Genomic DNA, 21,173 nt, shown 5'->3' on the forward strand with positions numbered 1-21,173 from the left:
TATGCCCGAATGCGAGGTGACACATAGCGTCCATCGATCACCTCGCCGTTCATACTGTCCAAATATACACACCTTTTGTATACGTGTACTTGGGAAAGCTCTGACTGTAGATGATTGGCCCAGTACAGGTGGGCTTGCTCAGGTGGGTTTGAACTATGATCCTAACACACTCTCTAGTCACAATGCAAATATACAGGTATATTAGTATATTTGAGGTTGCAGGTATAACCCTCACATACCAGGCATTGCATTGCTGTATAACATTTCTCAATGTTCCCTATAAGATTGCAAATCTCTTGGCATTCAGTTGCAGTTTATATGTTATAGATGTTTCAACGTGTTTGTAATGCTAGAATTGTTTTTACTATACTTCTTCTTTAAAGCTTATTATTCTAAAGACACATCATACATTGGATAGCTGTGATTGGTTGTGCCTGTTGCTAGAGATACCAAAACTGCTGTCGTGCCAGCTCTATGTTCTGCTCACCTATATGGGCTGATTTCTGTGTAATTGTATTATTAGCTGTGAACTTGCTCATTTTGGTAGAAGTGAATTTTCAGAAGGCTTTTATGTGTACATATTTCAAACCACCTGAGTTTTATGAGAGCGGTTTGGCATTAGCCCAGGATTGCTGAAGGATAGGATTTTTTTTTTCTAGACACCCCACTTTGCATGTAAAGCATAGTGCTTGTAGCAGCTTATTCATGATATGACATGAAATATCATATGAAGTAATACTTGAAACTAGAATTTGTATTACATTGGCATTTTTCATAAAATACCTAAGCACATGGGATGGTAGGTAGAATTTTCTTTTTTATTATTTTTTAATGCAAACTTTCTTGTTAATTGCTTTAATGTATGTCATCATCTGTCATTACATATTGGCTTGCCCAATGCAAACAATAATCTTGGAAAAAAGACATATTGCACTGTATTGGCATTTCTCCATAGTTCACTGATGTTGGCTCTCAGGCACAGACTGGCAATCTGACAACTGTGGTGTCTGCTAGTTGCATGGTGTATATGTGCGTGTGTGTTGTTGTGTTTTTTTTTTTTGTTTTTTTTTTTGTGTTTTTTGGAGCTGGTATGCTAGATTTAACTTTAAAAACTAACGCCTATTTAGCCCAGTTTTAATAAATTAGGTAATTTAAATTACAACTCCAGGCAACAAGTGAAAGCCCTTGGTAAGCAGTTAATGCTATCCAGTAAACCCAGCAACTGCTCGAAAGAGCAGGGCCCTCAATCCCCCCATGTTTTGCATTGTATTGGTATTGTTCTGTCACATGTTCTGTCCCCCTTTGTAATGTACAGCGCTGAGTGAACTATTGGCGCTTTATAAATACTGTATAATAATAATAATAATAATAACTGCTAAAAAGTTCACTACATTAAATGTTTACATGAATCAAATTTTTTTTCTGTAATTTCGAAGCCTATGCTTTGTAATTTCTATCCCTCTGATCCCTACAGCACAACTCACATTAAAAAAACACAAAGTATCCAAAAAGAAAAAAAAAATTGCCTTTATTTATAGAGTGGACAGGGATTAGACAACCAGTCAGGTTTTTATTTCTCTATGTGCCCCAGTTAAGGAGATTCACCCTCTCTATTTGTCCTGCTTACCATTATCATTGAAAGTGAAAGTAATAGAAAATCCCAAATTTTAGATTGTCCCCAGAAAAGTAATAGAGGGCAAATTTTCCAATGTGGACACTAGTTTTGGTGAACTGGGTGTCCCCAAGGAATTCCTTTTGATTTTCAGGGAGTTTCTCTCACTTCCCGTTTGGCTATGGCAGGGCTCAAAATTTCAAGTCCTGAACTGCTAGCCAGGCCTTAAGAGTTACTCGCCTCCAGTTGCCCCACCCAACCCTTACCGTGCCTCGTTCCTAAAAACGCCCTTGTAAATTATCTCATGAAATGACACTGTTACATGTTACCCACGGTACATCAGGGTCCCCAGAGTCCCCCCACATTACATCAGGGTCCCCAGAGTCCCCCCACATTACATCAGGGTCCCCAGAGTCCCCTCATGTTACATTGGGGCCTCCAATGTCCCCCTAAACACTCCATCATACTTAGACCATGCACTGCATACAACCATATCCCCCTATAATCTATCACTCACAAAACCATAACTCTACCAAGCATATCCTATCTTCTCTCCAACCGAGCAGTACCTCAAATGCCCCATACTCCAATACCCATAATAATCACATCATCCTGAACCTGACCAAACCAGCCATATATGTATGTTTACACATAGACACGTGTGTATACACACACACACACACACACAACACACACACAGAAACATGTACACACATGCACAGAGACACACATGTACATACACACCACAGGTACACGTACATTCACACATATACACACAGGCACATGTACATACACTCAGACACACACATACAGATACATACACACACATGTACATATACACACATGTACATACACATAGATACACAAAGACACATGTACCTACACACAGACACACACATGTACATACACACACACACATGCACACATACAGACACATACACACAGACACATGTACATACATACACACAGATAGAAACATACACACAGACACATGTACATACATACACACAGACAGAAACATACACACAGACACATGTACATACATACACACAGACAAAACATACACACAGACACATGTACATGCACACACAGACAGAAACATACACAAACAGATACATACACCTACAGCCCTATAAAAAGTTGCAGTACTTCCTTACCTTCACACACAGTTCCGGGTACTGCACTCTAGGGGGAGGCAGAGAGCACAGCACACACTCCTTCCTTTGCTTTCACTGCGCTCAGCTATTGAGCAGTCTGATGGCTTCCAGTGCGAGTGAGAGAGCCGGCCTGAGCACAGAGCCTGCTCAGCAAGACGGCCCTGGGGGCACACTCGCCCCCACCATAATTTCCACTTGCCAATGCAAGCAGGCGAGTGCAAATTTCAAGGCCTGGGCTATGGGACAGGAAGTGAAGGGAAATCTCTGCAATGGGACACAGATGGGTTACAACTCTCCTTTGCTTAACCCAAAAGGAAAAAAAAAAGTTTTGCCTAGTGCTACTTTAAGGAGAGGTTTGAATCTGATTGAGAGCTGTGGGAAAACTGTATCAGAGGTCACAAAGTGGATGTTCCCAGACCACCAGATGACCGCAAAACATGTGTGCTAAACAGGTGCAGGACAGCAATTTCTTCATTAAAAGCTAATCGACTCAGCAGGTAGTCTGCACACTACATGTCTATTTTAAAGCTGCAATTTAAATTTTGATTTGTGTGTGCCTGTTTTGAAAGTTGATAAAGGGGGGGCTGCATTTAAATTTTATTCCCCTACGTTAACACATTTGGTCTCTGTAACTCTGACTTGTAATTTTCAGTGGATTCTAGTTGGTGTTGTTGTGCATGCAGAAGAAGCTGCGACTCTATCACCACATTTTGGGGTCATTGCAGGAAATGCAGCTTTATATTCATTTATGTTTTCCTACTATTAACCATTGAGAGCCTTTTAATCTGACAATGCAGATTCAATCATTTTTTATTTGTGCAGAGCCAGCACACTTTGTGGAAGAGTAGCTGTACTGTTGCATTTGTTTATTTTTGTTTAAAGAGGTGATTGGTGGGATTGAATATGTGATGGCAGGCTTGGAGAGACAGTAGTAAATTCTGACATTGGATCTAACCCAGCCCACTTTATCCAAACCAGAAAAAGAAAAGACCAATGGTCAGAGGTGTACAGCTGTAGTAACAGTTTTGCTGTGGCAACAAAAGGGTTTAAATACTTACTATTTGTTCTAATGCTTTATGTGTTGTAAGTTTTCATGATTGACTGCAGTATTGTTTCTATAGCAGCACTTTGAAAAGAATATTGGTTGGTCCAAAGCATATTTTGGTGAAGTAAGGTGGTTAGATTAGGTCGGCTTGTATAAATTCTGAATTGAAATACATTCAGGTTGATAGTGCTGATTATGCAAATGATGAAGCCTAGTTTTCACAAGGGATCTATGAGGCTCTCAAATACCAAAGGTACACTTGGCAATGTAGTATTTTGTGGCAATCTGAAACTAGAAGCTGGATCATTTAAATAGCTTGGGAGGGCTTGTTTTCACTGATCATAGATAAAATAACCAAAAGCCAAGACCGTAAAAATTTACACTGAGCCCTGGGCGTTTCATTGTGGTATTGACACCGTTATTTCTGTAGCTATGGAAAGAGAAATCAGGATTTATTGCTTGTTTTTTTATTGTAAATTTCTTTTTATTTAAGTTTGTGCACAAATTAAAACAAGATAGCAAAAGGGTGCATACAAAATAAATGACATGCTAACCACTGTAATGAAGGTGCCACGGCCCACAAGTTGAAACATAAAGTTGGAACCTGTCATTTAAACCCCCATTCCCAAGCTGGTCCCTTCAAAAGGTAAACATTGCAGAGATGGAATCCCAGAGCCCACATATGACTAGTTGTTTGGTACCCCATCCCCAAAAACGTCAAAGCATTAGGCTAAGTGGATAAACATCTCAGGCAGAAGGCATAGTAGGTTTATCAAACTCCTCAAAAATATCATTTAACCTGTGCAGACAGATAAGACTGGTAAGCAGCACATAAACTCTGCATCCTTTAAAACAGTGCAAGTAGGTGTTCCATGGCCCCATGGTAGGTATTGGCAGATAAAGCAGACAACCAAGCCTGCCAAGCCTTATCAAATTGTTTGAGCATCCTCTTCTCAAGTATAGTATGTGGCTTTAAAAAAAAGGTATCCTCTTATTCACCAAACCTTTCACAAGGTGGCGAGTGCAGCTGCTTTTTTCCTAGGTTGCCTAACTAGTGACCCTCTCCAGCACTGTTATCAGTGCTCTCATTGGTCATTGGCACTGCCATCTTCTCTCAGGGTTCTTTCTGCTTCGTTAGCCAGGCTGTGATGACATCACCACAACGCAGAGTCTTGCTGTAAATATACACTTGAGCTGTGCATCCACAACACAAGCAACACTGACAGGCAAGGAAAACATTTTATGAGAGAAGAGACCAGTTGGTAGTTGGGTCTCTTCTGTCATAAAAAATACACCTGTCAGTTTTTCTTTTTTTATTTAACTCGGCTTTAAATGTGATGGCTGAATTAGTTTTCTTTTTTCTTCTCCATTTTCACCTAGAGATCTGGTAACACTTCCTGTCGTAGAAAGGCTAAACAATGAAGGAGCAATGGAGACACCTTTTGGGCAGTAGCATTTTCAATCTGAGGGGAAGGTTAAGTGGGTACACACTATGAGAAAATCGGAAGACAAATTCCATACAAGAAATTGCAGTGTAATAAAAGGAAACTAAAGTTCACAGTAGAGTTCTCATACCAACAACTTAATTTTGCCATGAATAGAATTCTACTCCTGACCTCCCTCATGTCAGTAGACAAATGATGATTGGTTTTGGTCACCTAAGAGCATTGTGACAGTTTACCATTAGTAGAAACTGCACATTGTTTCCAGTCAGACAAACCATGTCTGGTAGACTTGTAGTGAGGGGACTTGCAATGCAGATATACTAAGAAAGTTATTAAAGAGGTTATTAAATACATTAACGTGTCACCCAATGTATGGTCTCCATTCAGTAGCCAAAAGAGGCATACAAAAAAGGAGGGTTGTGAAAAGAGATTCACAGAAAAGCGGCTACATAATGAACAGAACGTGACACTAAGGGAATAATTTCCAAAATTTTGCTTTATTACACACAAATGAATATGACATATGGGCATTTGCCCTGGTTTACCATCACCTCAGTATGAGACAATACACACAGACCTAGGTCTGTGTGTATTGTCTCATACTGAGGTGATGGTAAACCAGGGCAAATGCCCATATGTCATATTCATTTGTGTGTAATAAAGCAAAATTTTGGAAATTATTCCCTTAGTGTCACGTTCTGTTCATTATGTAGCCGCTTTTCTGTGAATCTCTTTTCACAACCCTCCTTTTTTGACTTGCAATGCAGAACCTGGAAGTGGAGTCTGAATATGTAGAGAGAAAATGTGACAACCCCCTTTCACATTTATAGTGCAAGCTATACATAGTAACAACTGCATTAACATTCATATGAGTTGCATGAAGCTGATGTATTTCACTTTTAAATCTAGAAAGCATTAAAAGGCTTACAGTTCCTCCTTTTTAAGATCAGTGTCTGTCAAAGGTGTAGGTTAATGCAAGGTGAATTGATGAGGACAATGGTGTGTATTTAAAGCACGGGTGTTCTTTGTCATGATGAACGTATTTATTTAAGATATAATAAGCTCCTATAATTTAAGGAAATTGTGCTTAAAGTGGAGTTCCCCCTGGGAAAAAAAAAAGTTAGAAGCTACAAAAATTGTAGCTGCTGACTTTTAAAATACAGCCACTTACCTGTTCCTCAGTCCAGCGGTGTCCTCACCACCGCTGGTTTCACTGGCTGTCTCCTCTCCCTGCTCCCTGGTGCCAGCATCTGCAGTGTTGGCACCCGGCTGTGACAGCTTGCAGCTTCACAGCCAGGTGCCCACTTCGCATGTGTGAGAAGCGCTGCAATTTGTGAATGGCCCCATAGTCTGTCGCGTGTCCCAGAAGGACAACCTCCGCTTCCTATCGACCTAGGCAATCAAAGCGAAAGTGAGAGCGGGTACCTGCTCTTTCCCCACTCCCCAAAGGTGCCGATCCTTAATGGTGAGTGGGGGACAAAGGCTTAAAGTGGAACATCCCCTTTTGGGTGGAGCTCCGCTTTAAGGCTAGGTTCACAGTATGAATCACAGTTGGCAAGGGCAGTGCGTTTTGAACACCGTGCAGGAGTTGTGCACAGATCGCGGGTTTCCCCGCACTGCATTCAAGAGTGAACCGGAGCATAGCAATCTTCTTTTTAATTTTTTATGGAATCTTTTTATGAATAATGGACAATTTACTGCAGTGCTCAGGGGATTAGTGTAGCAAAAGTTGCATCACAGGCACATGAACCAAAAAAAAATCATAATTTACATCGTCACTTCACAGGAAAGCATTGAATAAACAAGGAAAAATAAACCTTAGCAAGAATGGTAAATGAAGCAGAGTCAACAGCCACCACGTGACATGCAAATAAGGTGCAGCTGATGTGTTGAAACAAAATCTGTATAGCCTGTTTGTAGAAGCCTGTAAAATTTAACTCTGTTTTCAGTTGGTATTCTTTTTTCGTGTTGCTATTATGCGACATAAGCTGTAATGTGGTAATGTAACTTCAAAAATGGTTTTGTCTTTTTAAGAGAAGTTTAGGAATTTACAAAAGTCATACTCCTCTAGGTGGTTGCAGTATCAATCCATGCATCATATGTCCCCTGCCAGCTCTCAGACTGAGAACTGAATGATCAAAGACTGCTGATTGCTCAGTTCTCAGTGTTCACTAAGCAGAGATCCGGGGACTGACTAACTCTGCTCTGCCCCTGCAGCTGTTACTGGAATGCTGGGCTGTGGAGGTGGCCGGAGCAGCTGGCTCAGGTTCTCATCGGCTCGCTGAGAGGCCGAGCCATCTGCCGGTCCTGGCATCTGGGTGGATCCTGGATGTCGGAATATTTCCTGAGCCTGGACTGACTGCGTGACATCTGCCAACAGCAGACTTTAGCCCGCTGAAGGCTGAAAATGCGTCACAGGAGTGCAGAACGAAGTGCACTCCTGTGACCTATAGGTGAAGTGTAGCCAAAAAAGCTTTAGCCATACTACTACTTTAAATATGCAGATTTCTTTAAAAAAAAGTGAATGCTCCTCCCATGAATGTTCATGTTTATGCACTTCTGTTATAAGGTTCCATCCCAACTGCGCTTTGTGTTTTTTGCCAACGCACATTGCACAGGCATGGCGCCTTTGCAGTGTCAGAAATCCAGTCAAGAGCTAACGCTGAAGCTTAAGTGCTTGTAGAAGCAAGTGTTTGAAAAAGGCTGCAGGCAATCGGCAACAAAAAAAGGAGAAATTAGGTGAAAAGGGGTTTTCAAGGGAAAAAGCATGCCGTTTTCCTAATACACAGTGGGGTTGATTTACTAAACCAGGAGAGTGCCAAATCCAGTGCAGTTGTGCATGGTAGCCAGTCAGCTTCTAACTTCAGCTTGTTAAACTAAGCTTGACAATAAAACCTGGGAGCTGGTTGACTACCATGCACAGCTGCACCAAAATTTGAACTCTCCAGTTTTAGTAAATCAACCCCAGTGATTTCACCAACTAGATGTCCTCTAGTTAACGTTTACATCTGTTTAAAAATAAAAAAAAGGCAGACACAGGGCAAAAGGACTAGTCATTGTTGTTACCTGTACTGTAACAGCCATTGATCTTATGGACTTACCATGCTCCATTCCACAGTGTGTGCAAAGGCAGACTTTTTTTTATTTTTAATAGGGTTAGGGCTTTGCTTCCTCATGTTAGGGCCTCCAGCAAGGAGAACAGAAAGCAGCACGGTAACTATAACACCAAGTCTCCAGAAACTAGCATGCAGAGACAGCAGTGCCTTAAATTCACACTGCAGATATATGGGGCTGTAGGTACAGAAGTGCCTAGGCTTCCCCACATACCAGGAAGCAGAAGGAGTTCCAGACAAAAGGTAAAGGTCTTTCTTGTATAGTACAAAACACAGGTCTTAAGTCATAACAGATGGGTTACATGCTGCACCTTCAAATGATTAGACACTGGTAAAGGCACTCAGAGCTTTTAGACACTCCCTCATATTACCCCTTTCACTGTGTGATCCTCAATTTTTTTACTAGTGTCCCCTGTTGAATGATGCATCTCTGTAGGGGAGAAGATAGATTTAGTGATTTCTTCTAGCAAGAGTATTAGTAATTGCACTGAGCCACTGTGGCAGAGGATGTCCGTTTCCATTTCAGTACTTAGTGAGGAGGTCTTCAAAATGTCTTTAGTTAGACTTTGCAATGCCTGAGGGTTCTAAAGTGACCAGTATGGGCTCTAAAAAAACTCCAAATACCATTCCAGTTCATGCTTTATGCAAGGATGTTTTGTATGAGGATTGGAAACGTCTGGGAAAGGGTTTTATTCCTCTTGAGCGTTTTGTGCAATAATTCCTTTTGGACAAGGAATTCTACAAGAAATGGGTTGTTCCTGAGGCAGACCCTGATATCTCTTGCCTCTCAAAAATCTCTCATTGTTATGGCTGAGGATTTACCTTATTTTCAGGGATTCTGAGGATAAACACTTTGAGGCTTTGTCCAAAACTTCATTTTCCCTAACTGGACTGACTGCTCAGCTAATTGTGGTTGCCATAACAATGTGCCAGACCCCAGAAGTATCACTATTAGAGATGGTGCTTCCTCCCAACATCAGTTGCAATTCTTTCCAGTGACTTTATGCTATTCTGTGGGTGGCATGAGTGATGCGCTTTATAGATTATTGCGTATTGTACCTCTGTCTGTACAAATGTAGAGGATTCTCTGGCTAACGTGTTGGTCTGCTGCACCAGATTGTAAGGAAAGACTGGAAAGAGTGCCTTTTTGCAAGTGAATGCCTTTTTGGGGAATCTTTAAATGCCCACATCAAAAAAGATTATGCCTCTTTCTAGTAAATAAAAGATGATAGTCTCCTCCAGAAATCCAGGTCTCTCAACAGAGAGGAGGCCATCTTTAATTCCCTACAGGTTTGTGTCCAGAAGAAGGGATCCTCTAGCCCTGGTGGTATACGCTTTGGGGTTCTGTGAGATCTGATTAATACATTCCCCACTGCTCAGTTTCATCTGATTTATGCTTTCCCCAACACTTCAGTTGTTACCATGCTTCAGATGTTACCATGTCTGCTTCACAGGACCAAGGTGGAAAGGTGATTCTGGTGGCTCCAATCTTGCCAGGAAAGGCTTGGTTTTCAGAAAGTCTGCGCATGTTGACAGAATCACCCTTGCCTCTTTCAGGCCATCCAGACTTTCTGTCACAAGGTCTCATATACCATCCTCCTTCATGGATGCTGACTTTGACTCCATAGCCATTAAGGGTCCAGGTCCTGAGTGAAAGGGGCATTTCAAAATTGATTCTTGCATATCCCAAGGAAAAAATTGCTATATGGTGTATAGTATACCATTGTGAGTGGAATTGTAAGCAGAGGAACTTCCGCCCTCAGTGATATTCCATGGGTCATTTGCTTGCCTTCCTACAATCAGGGCTGGATCAAAAATTGGCCTTGAATACCCTGAAAGGTCATATGCCCTGGCAATTCTATTTGGAGACCCATAGCTGATAGTTGTTCATATTTCCATGAAAAAGTAGTGTATGTAGGATCAATTACAAGTATATCCCTAAGGGGCATCATCCCAATTTATACTAGTTCATAGAACACGCAATTTACATGTTACTTTAAAAATGCCTGCCTGGGAATACTTAATACTCATTATTGCCAAAGCAATTGCCGTGAAAACATTACACTTTTATTAAATAATATTCAGTCACATTCAAACAAGTCATCCCCAGCTCCTGCAGGGAAACAGGATCTTTCTACTTGCAATAACAGATATATACAATACAAGAGCATAGAAAGGTAGATATGCTAAATCTAATTTCTAGGCATTTTGCAGTATTTCTACTTTTTCAGGACTCGAACATACGCTTTCTGGTACATATTATTGAAAGATAAAGATCTATTTATAAAAAGATGACATTATCAATTAAAATGAATATCATACACAACCACCAAAACTCGGTGGGGAAAGTAAACCTGATTGCCCATAGCCACCCAGTAAAGTGGAGGGATGTGGAGAAAGTATGGGAAGAGAAAACATTTGTAACATTTTAACTGCAATTGCTTTAGCAATTATTACTATTGGGTATTCCCAGGTGGGCATAGTTACCACTGCAAAAACGTACACTTTCACCCTCTTGCTGCCCAGGCCAATTTTCAGCTTTCAGCGCCGTCACACTTTGACAATTAGTCATGCAACACTACCCAAATAAAATTTTTAAACATTTCTGGACCGTTAGAGCTTTCTTTTGGTGGTATTTAATCACCGCTGGGTTTTTTTTTTTTTTTTTTGGGAGGGGAGGGGGCTGTATATGAATGAAACAAATACCAAAAGTTTAACAAAAACAAACTATTGTGGGTGTGTATATACAGTTGTGCTCAAACGTTTGCATACCCTGGTAGAAATTGTGAAATTTGGCATTGATATTGAAAATATGACTGATCATGCCAAAAAATGCTCTTTTATTGAAGGATGATGATCATATGAAGCCATTTATTATCAAATAGTTGTTTGGCTCCTTTTTAAATCATAATGATAACAGAAATCATCCAAATGGCCCTGATCAAAAGTTTACATACCCTGGAATGATTGGCCTTGGTACAGACACACAAGGTGACACACACAGGTTAAAATGCCAATTAGAGGTTAATGTCCCACATCTGTTGCTTTTTAAATTGCAATTAGTGTTAGTGTATAAATAGTCAATGAGTTTGTTAGCTCTTATGTGGAAGCACTGACTAGGCTAGATACTGAGCCATGGGGATCAGAAAAGAACTGTCAAAAGTCCTGCGTAACAAGGTAATGGAACTTTATAAAGATGGAAAAGGACATGAAAAGATTTCCAATGCCTTGAATATGCCAATCAGTACTGTTAAATCGCCTATTAAGAAGTGGAAAGTTCAGGGATCTCTTGATACCAAGCCACAGTTGTATCATGATTTTTGGTTAATATTCTGTCTCGATCATTGAAAATACGCAAAATACAATACATGATAAAAAATTATGGACCCTTCATTTATTTGTAAGTGGGGAAACCTACAAAATCTGCAGGTGATCAAATAATTTTTTTCCCGTGTGTGTGTAATTTTTTTTAATAGATCAGTCCTGATGTACGGATTGCCTCTCATTTCTTGACTCCCTAAAATGCCAGGACAGTACAAATACCCCATAAATGACCTCTTTTTGGAAAGTAGACAGTCTATGGTATTTAGTGCAAGGCATACGTTTTTGGAAGTTGTAGTTTTTTGTCACTTTTTTTTTTTTTTGAAAGTGAAGACATTAAATAAAACTTTTTTTGCTTACTGGCACCAGAGCAGTACAGCATCATCATATGAATGGTGTGGTGGTGACCAAGGACACTGACTGGTGACAGTATGTAAAAAAATAATTAAATATATAATTTTTGTAATTTTTTTTTTATACTTACTGTGACCAGAGCAGTGCAGTGTTATCATAGTGACACTGTACTACTCTAAGGAAGTGACCAGAATTTTTTTTTTACTTTGTTTTCACTGATAGCACATAACTGTGATGGTCATGGTTACAACCAGTTATTTTTTGAATGGCATCCATTCATTCATAGTGTACTATTGTGATAGCCGTGATTGGTCACAGTTATCATATGGTATGAATGCACTGTGATTGGCCCTGTCTGTACCATGCAATCACTGTGACCAGTCACAGAGATCATCGCAATAGTACACAATAAATGGCTATGAATGAAAGTCATACATTGTGTACAATTGTCATGTGTTATCTGTGATTGGTCACAGCAATTGTATGGTGCAGGGGCTGGCCCTGTACAGATATCTTTAATCCGCTGTGTTCTGTTGACACAGTGGGAAACAGAATGCTCTGCAGCATGTCCCATGACTGGTAGGACGTCTTATGATATCCGCTCTGAACTGTAGTGCTCCTGCTTAGTGGTCATATGTTAGTAGGTTAGGCAGGATGCAGGTACAGTCCCATGTATTTTGTATGTTGTTTGAACTTGATCTTTATTTCCCTGCCTTATCAGATGCCAGTGATGACATGGGACTGCCTCTTGATACTTTTGGTCCTACAAAAACCACCCTTTCAAGCCATCTTACCCATAGCATGGCTATTCTGGTGGCTATTACCTCTGTCAGAAGGGTTTCAAAGCCAACTGCCTTGTCCTGTAAGGAACCCTTTTTGGTGATACTGAATGATAAGGTGATGTTGGGTCCGAATCTTTCCTTTTTACCAAAGATGGTTTCTGGATATTGTGTTGCCCTCCCTATGTCCTTCTAAATGTCCTTCACCATATCATTTCTCAAGCCTATTCTCTCATGGATAAGGAACCTCTTTTCCTGATTAAGGCTCATTCCACTAGTCCTGTTTGCACATCTTGCATGTTTCAACATCAAGCTTCTGTTGCACAGAAGTGCTGCTACCTGGTGTTCTGTGAATATGTTTGCTAAGTTTTACCAAGTGGATGTTCAGGCTTTAACTGATGCCAGTTTTGGCTGCGATGTTTTGCAGGCTGTAGCTTAAACTCAGCCTGGCCTGGGCTTTTGGGGTTTTTCTTCAATGTCTTTGGCTTTAGTTTTTTTGTTGCTTATTAGTTCTCCTTCCCTCAAATACTGCTTTGGGATGTTCTACCTGTTATGAGTGAAGACCTGTGTCCTGTACTGTACGAGAAAGAAAACTGGGTTTTTTACATACCTGTAAATTCTTTTCTTGGAGTATAGTACAGGACATGGGACTCTCCCCTCTGTGCTTTTGGTCCTTCATCGCCTGCTACATATTTAAGATTGACATGGCAGGAGGGGTTGTATAAAGGAGTGTCCAAAAGCTTTGAGGGGCTGCCAATTTCCAATCACTTGTAGCATATAACACATCTGTTCTGATTAAAGACCTGTGTCTAGTACTGTACGCACCAAAAAGTATTATACAGAGTATTTTAAAATATCGAATTTTTTTCAGGCTACGGCTTCAACACAAATAACATTTCTAAATGTTCTCTATAACAGAAAATTTTAATCTTTTTTAGTTGAGGTGCATTTTTGTCATATTAGTTATAACTTTTTGGTTTTTAAAATGACTGCCGTCCACCTAAATTGCAATTTTTAGTTTTACTGATTATAAAATATTATGTCTACTGTGAATTAAGTGCATCTTTCCATATTCTAGGCCGGAGGCACAGCAGAAGGCACCCTCAGCTCCTCCACCTCCCCCTCCACCTCCACCTATACCTGAGCCAGCTCCTCCAGAGCCCGAGGAGGAGATTTTGGGATCAGACGATGAGGAACAAGAAGACCCTGCTGACTACTGTAAAGGTTAGGAAACTAAAACCGCTATATTTTTCTATTTTTTTTTTGCTTTATTCAATATTTTTACTTTATTGATTTCTGTAGCACTGGTAGATTCCATGTCCTTCTTTTTTTCTTTTTTTTTTTTTGTTTACATAGACAATATGTTTTTGTGCATTATTTGAATAACACTGATATTTCCTTAATTAAAGTTTTCCTATTCATTTTTTATTATTGTAAGTATGCACCCACATTACCCCTCTTACCTTCGTGTTGGTGCAGCTGCTTCATGTATTCTATGCTGGAAAGTGTTTGTATATACAGACACACACGCACAGCTAATGTGTAATGTCCCCTGCACCCACACACTCATGTATTGATACACAGTATCACCAGTGCGCACACATGTTGTATAACTGATGCAGAGTGTCCCCTGTGTGAATACACACATGACTAATGCATAGTTTCCCCTGCTCACACACGCATAACTAACGCATAATGTTCCCTGCATATACACGCAAACTTCCCTCCCTTCTAAAACATGCACTGGTTACGCAATACTCACTGTACCCCACCAGCTTGAACAACTTAAGACTGATCTCTCTGCTGCCATTTGCCTCCAAACTTCTTGAACTCTGTCCATAACCATATGAGTTGCTACCACGCTGATAACCCTTTTGACACCCTTCAATATGGCTTGCAACCAAAATATTTCATGAAAATTTCCCTACTAAAACGCACTAATGACTTACTAACTGCTAAAACCAATAGCCACTACACCATACTTCACACACTTAGACCTTTCTGCTGCCTTTGATACAGTCAACCACCTGCTCCTCCTCAAACTCTAATTTCCTGGTTCTCTTCCTACCTATATCATTGCTTCTTCAGTGTTCTTTACAACCATATCTCCTCCTCTTCCAGATGGGGTACCCCAAAGCTATCCTTGGTCCCCATCTATTTTCTTTGTACACCACTTCCTTGGGCCATTTGATAACCTCCCACAGCTTGCAATAAAACCTCGACACCGACGACATTCAGATCTGTGTCTCTACTTCTCAGATCACCCCCATTGATCTACCCGCATATCACTGATTTACTGAGTGACATATCCGTATGGATGTCGCACTACTTTCTCGAATTCAGTCTGTCTAAAAGTGAGTTTATATTATTTCCTTCTTCCCTTACTTTGCCGTTGAGCTAAACTATTCTTCGCTCCACACATGCTAGGGTGCTATGTGTAATCCTAGACTATGACATCTCCTCAAAGCCCCACATCCAGTCACTGGCTAAATCTCTCTGCTTTAATCTTTAAAACATTTCCAAAATGTACGCCTTCTTAACGAACGACACAACAAAACTAATTCACTCCCTGGTTATCTCTTGCCTTGACTACTGCAACTCCATTCTCACTGGCCTTCCTCTACACAGGTTATCCCCAGTTCAATCTATCTGCTGCTGCTATACTTATCCACCTTAATAACTGATCCTCTTTGCCAGTCCCTGGACTGGCTTCCACCAACCTTACATCAACATCGCCCAGATTGTCCTCTCCGCTTGTCCCAAGATCTCCTTCTCTCTAGCTGCCTCGTCACCTTCTATGCTTGCCTCCTGGACTTTTCCAGAACCTGTCCCATATTTGGAACTCCTACCTTAATCTACCCAGTTATCTCCTACCCTGTCCGCATATAGGCAATCTTGAAAACTTATCTATTCAGGGAAACCTACCCTACCTCCACCTTTTAAAACTGTATTTTGACCATCTCCATTAGCCAATCTGCCACAACTATTACCTTTTGTACTGCTACCTCCTTCCTTTTAGATTGTAAGTTCCATGAGCAGGGCCCTTATAATCCTTCTGTATTGAACTGAATTGTAACTATAACATCTCCCTTATATTGTAAAATGCTATTGAAACTGTTGGCACTATATAAATCCTTTATAATATTAAATGTGTCCTATATGCACACACATACTTGTAACTGATGCATAGTGTCCCCTTTGCATGCACGTGCATGCAACTCATGCATAGTGCCCTTGCTGACACACACACATGTACATAAAACATAGTGTCCCCTGTGCACATACATTACCAGTAGTAAAAAATTGTGTTCAGATTATTTCTACAAAGACATGCACACTTTAGTAGCTATTCACAAACAAGACACTTAGAACTAGTGTGACTGGGTCAGCAGCTACTAGCACACACAGATGCACATTTTAAAACCCTTCAGAAATTGGATATTGGCATAGCATACACAAAACCTATGGATGTGGTCCACAAGTGAATAACACGTGACATAATACCCAAACAATACAGTGGTACTATGGGGCCCATGTCAACATGTTTCGCAGTCTTCAACTTCCTCAGGATGGACCTTTTCTATCCTATATTGGTGTAACAAATGGGTTAATTTCCAAATCCATCTAGAGGTAAATGAACTATGTACAGTGCTAAAAATATCTACCTAGAATCCAGTATATCATGTGCCCCACTCAAGTGGGAAATATAATAAAAATTATTGTGCTGTGTACTGAAAAAGCATTTTAATAAAACCAGCAAGTAGAGATACTCAATCCAAACTCTGCTACAAGAGGTTGTTCCACCATCAAAAGGAAGAGTCCACCTCACAGGAAAGAGTGACAGGACTGTGGGGAGGGCAAGCAAACAAGTAGAAAGCCAAGTTGAACAACCAAAAAGTGTAAATTAACCGATGGCATGATCCTATGGAATAAAAGTGGAGGTGTGCTTACCTGGTCACAGAAAAAGTCGTCTCACGGGTTAGTTTTGGAGGCAGTCGCAAGTCATATCTCCCCCTGCCTCTCCTAATAAAACCATCCAGCGAGGTCCACACAAACTGAGGGCGGAACTTGCCTCACGCCAAAAAAAGGCAAAAACCTGCACATCCACTTTGTGTTGGAACGGATGCCAGTTTGACAACGTATGCTATCATTACTTGTAAAAATTACCACTGATGTTTGCGCCATATGAGGAAGAAGTCTGTGTACACCATGGAAAAGAGGAGGAATACAAGAATAACCCATTTTCAGGAAATAGCCAGGGAGAGAGAGGAAAGAGAAACTTCAATGACCTGGTTGTCAGAGCAAGCAAGCATTTAGTCGTCATGACAACTGGAATTTGTTCTACAGTGGTATAAGTGCTCTTTTTTTCTGTTTTGGGTTAGTTTAGAAGTGACCCTGTGATGATAGGGTCACTTTATGGCAGCCCATTTGGTTTAAATGGGCCCTCCTAAAGCATTAGTGAAGTTATGCTTTATTCTCCAATCATGTGACCACATAGCCTCCCTTTCTGCCCCTCTTCTAACTGCGGGAGGTTCAATGTTGACAGACACAGCAGCAAAGGCATTTTTCCTATCTGTGTAACCTGTGTTCCCTAAGGGTTTCCTCAATGTCAATTATAAGGGGTGGGGGGGGGGCCTGATAACAAAGATAACTACAGGCATACTTTGCTTCAGCATGGTGCCTTGTAGCATGGACGAGCACACATACTGTCAATACCAGCATGGAAAACAGAGGGGCTGGCAGGATCTCCAGGTATTTCTTAATAAAAGGGATTGCTGTGACAAAATTAGCACTGTTATCATAGACAATTAAGCGAATGTGTTTATGCAATATAATTTGGCTTTACATACTTTTTGACAAGCCTCAATGCCCAAAAAACATTGTGTTGCACACGTACTAACACATGTCATAACACCTGCATATTGGTGTGAAGAAAGCCTTACCCTTCCTTGATTTATACTTTGGTGTTTGGGCATTTGATTGGAAACAATCTCTCAAAACATTAAAGTAACTTTAAAGTCACATTAAAGTCATCCAACCAGGTTCTTTAATTAACAAATGCTTAAAAAGTGGCACGCTCACATAAAAGCTGTCCACATACAAATGGTACCCCTTTCAGGACTAGCGTGACATCAAGTCCCACACTATCTTGCCACTGTTTCCCATGTAGTCTGGGCATCCAGGGACCTCCACTTGATTGTCTTTTCCCTCATAAATTCTAAATTGGTATGTATAGACTGTTGCCCTTTCAAGGAGCTTGTACAGTTTGACCCCATATCTGCACACTTGCTAGGGAGATATTGCTTTATTGCAAGCCTGCCAGTAAAATGTACAAGGGACTCATCTATGTAGATGTTTTGTATACACATCTGCAAATTTCTGGGAGAGGTAATTTTTGAGGGGCTGAATTTTGTGGAGCCGACCATAGTTACGGTCACCCTGAGGACAACAGAGGGTATTGTCATTAAAATGCATTATTGGCTCATAGCGTCTCACTTCAGCAGCCTGGGCTTAGGTATGCCTGGTTTTAGCAGGGACCTCTTCTCCATCGTCGGAGCTACCTGTAAGGGTGCCGCTGATTTCAACAGGTTCATATTTTGAGCCAGATTTTGACAGTGAGGCTTCCTCTTCGCTCTCATCTGACATGCTCAGAAACCTGTAGGCCTCCTCACTAGTGTACCTTTTTGTGGGACATTATGGGCACTAAATGTACAGGTACCTAGTGGCAACTATGGGGAAAAATAGCTCCTGGCTAGCAGTCAAGGACTGCTTCTGTGCCAGCAATAGAATTAACGGTAGTGCTAGCAAAGATCAGGCCTGTGATTTTGTGTACAATGTATCAGAGGTGGCAGTGATCAGAAAAATTATACTGACACTGCACTTGGGGGGCAGGGGGGGCTGCATGCAAGTGCTGGCAGTGATTAGGGTTGATCCTGCTAACGCTGCATTTTTGTGGACACTATACTATTGGGGACACTAGTATAGTTCTATTTGTGATAAAGATACTGATCTGTACAGACACTAGCAATGGTGGTGATCAACAACTTATAGTGTCACTGCGATAGTGTGATGGACAATCTAGCACTAACTAATGCTGGCTGGTAGAGATGCTAACTGACTCTGATGCTATCTGATGCTGCTAGAGATGCTAATAACAGTGATCAATGATAAATACTGTACATTGACACTGTAGTAATGGCACTGGCTGGGTGACGGTGCAATCAAAGGGTTAACAGTAGGGCAATCAAAGGGTTAAATGTGCTTAACAAGTGTTTGCAAGTGTAAATGTGCTGCTTTTCCTCACAGTGATCTTACTTCTCTTCCTGAACAGAAAAAGATTCTGGAAGAGAAGAACTGAGAAGATCCTTTGTCTGTTTACAAACAAGACACAGGACTGTGCTGTGATTGGCTACAGCCAATCAGCAAGTTCATAGGTAGAATCATTGGCTGGAATCTGCTGACAAACTTGAGCTGTGGCCATTGAGAGCACGGGTCAGCAAACCCAGGAGGAGGCTGTCATGTACATGTAAAAAGAAACTCCAATATATTCCAAAAACCAGTGCTTAAATCTTCATACAACACAGGATCACGGATAACGTCACTCGCTAAGGTGCAGCCCTCCAAAGATAGGGGAGTCTTGGTGCTAGCAAAGAAGGAATAAGAGGACGCACTCTCCTCGTGCATTACCATGATAAAAAGGAAATGTATTGTATTGAAACAAATAGATGCTCACAAACCAATGGAGGAATGCATTTTCCACTACAGGATCCCCGCTACCTGGGACTGTAATTGTGGCTCTCTCTGTTTTTACACCCATTGGTTTGTATTTATTTGTTTCAATGCAATAAATTTCCTGTTTATCACAGTAGTGCACGAGGAGAGTGCGCCCTCTTTTATTCTTTTCTGCTGTCATGTACATATACTTGATTGTGCCTGTACCTGCTGCCTTCTCGCAGTATATTTACAGAACTATAGGCAATTTTTTTTTTTCATTTTGAAAAAAGCCAGGGAGGGTTATACTCCATCAGATTTTTGTTTTTTACATGATTTGTGTCTAATTGAATAGATTTTCCTTTACTTCCTGTCCCATACCCTAACAGGAAGTGAGAGTAAATCCCAAGTGTCCCTATTGGAAAATTTCCCCTCTATTACTCTTCTTGGGCCAACCGAAGATTTGGGATTGTCTTTTTACTTTAACTTTCAATTTTAATGGTAACCAGGACAAATAGACAGGGTTAACATCCCTAATGGGACATAGACAGCAGTAAAAACTGACAGGCGTTCTAATCCCTCTGCACTCTATCCAAAACTAAGTCAAAAAAGGCTTTTCTGATCCATGCATAAAATGAATGTGCACTTTGAAGATTGACCTAATCCTCAAAGGATTTTCACTTCTCTGCAGCATTTTGCTGAAGTTTATCATATGAAAAAGGATTGTTGTCTTGGTGAAATGTCTTTTTTACCTACTGTATAAAAAAACTCTTAAACCTCCCTAATATCTCATAGAGACAAAAAATTGTGCCAGAGTAAATCAAACCCTGATGAAGTCATGTGGGGTGTGATGTAACATGTGGGAGGAGCTGGGTGTCGGACACCGCAGGAGAGTAGGATCATGGCTGCACAGTCCTTTTCTCTTAAAGGAGCTTTTACCATTTACAGTCAGGCCCATAAATATTGGGACATCGACACAATTCTAACATTTTTGGCTCTATACACCACCACAATGGATTTGAATGAAACGAACAAGATCTGCTTTTACTGCAGACTGTCAGCTTTAATTTGAGGGTATTTACATCCAAATCAGGTGACTGTATGTGATGTAAGTGCAATACTTGTAAGCTCGAAAGAGCAGGGCCTTCGATCCCCTCATGTTTTGCATTGTATTGGTATTGTTCTGTCACATGTTCTGTCCCCCTTTGTAATGTTCACCGCTGTGCGAACCATTGGTGCTTTATAAATACTGTATAATAATACTTGTAATACATGGTGAGGTTTAACTACTACATTGAGACACATTTCATTTTTTCTTGAGTGCATTGACAGTGGAGGAGTAAAAGGCTGGGAGCCTCTTAAAGAGATATCCACCAGGTGTCCCACTTAGGAGAAGACTTGTCTTAAGGCAAAGAAAGGAGGAATTGGCATTATATTTATCTCCCCAGAGGGGAAAATGCCTACATAGACCTAATAACATATGTTCTTAGGTACATATCTAGAGGTGAGCGCATTACCATGAAGGCAAAATGATCCACAATGCTTGAAGGTGTATAATGCATATTAACCACTTCCTGTCCGGACACTTTTACCCCCTTCCTGTCCAGGCCAATTTTCAGCTTTCGGCGCTCTCACA

General features: G+C 40.8%; 1 protein-coding gene across 9 annotated transcripts in view; it reads left to right on the forward strand.

The window, feature by feature from the left end:
• The window catches only part of SRPK2 (SRSF protein kinase 2), a 259,384-nt gene that overhangs the window by 116,694 nt on the left and 121,517 nt on the right, over nucleotides 1-21,173 (forward strand). For all 9 annotated transcript variants that reach the window (XM_089685382.1, XM_089685390.1, XM_089685405.1 and 6 more), the window contains one exon: nucleotides 13,905-14,050. In XM_089685382.1, coding sequence (XP_089541508.1) covers nucleotides 13,905-14,050 — 146 coding nt within the window. The remainder of the gene's footprint in view (nucleotides 1-13,904; nucleotides 14,051-21,173) is intronic.

This window comes from Staurois parvus, unplaced genomic scaffold (genome assembly GCF_062004578.1).
Source record: "Staurois parvus isolate SC_StPar_1 unplaced genomic scaffold, SC_StPar_1.0 ptg000019l, whole genome shotgun sequence".
Classification (NCBI taxonomy): domain Eukaryota; kingdom Metazoa; phylum Chordata; class Amphibia; order Anura; family Ranidae; genus Staurois; species Staurois parvus.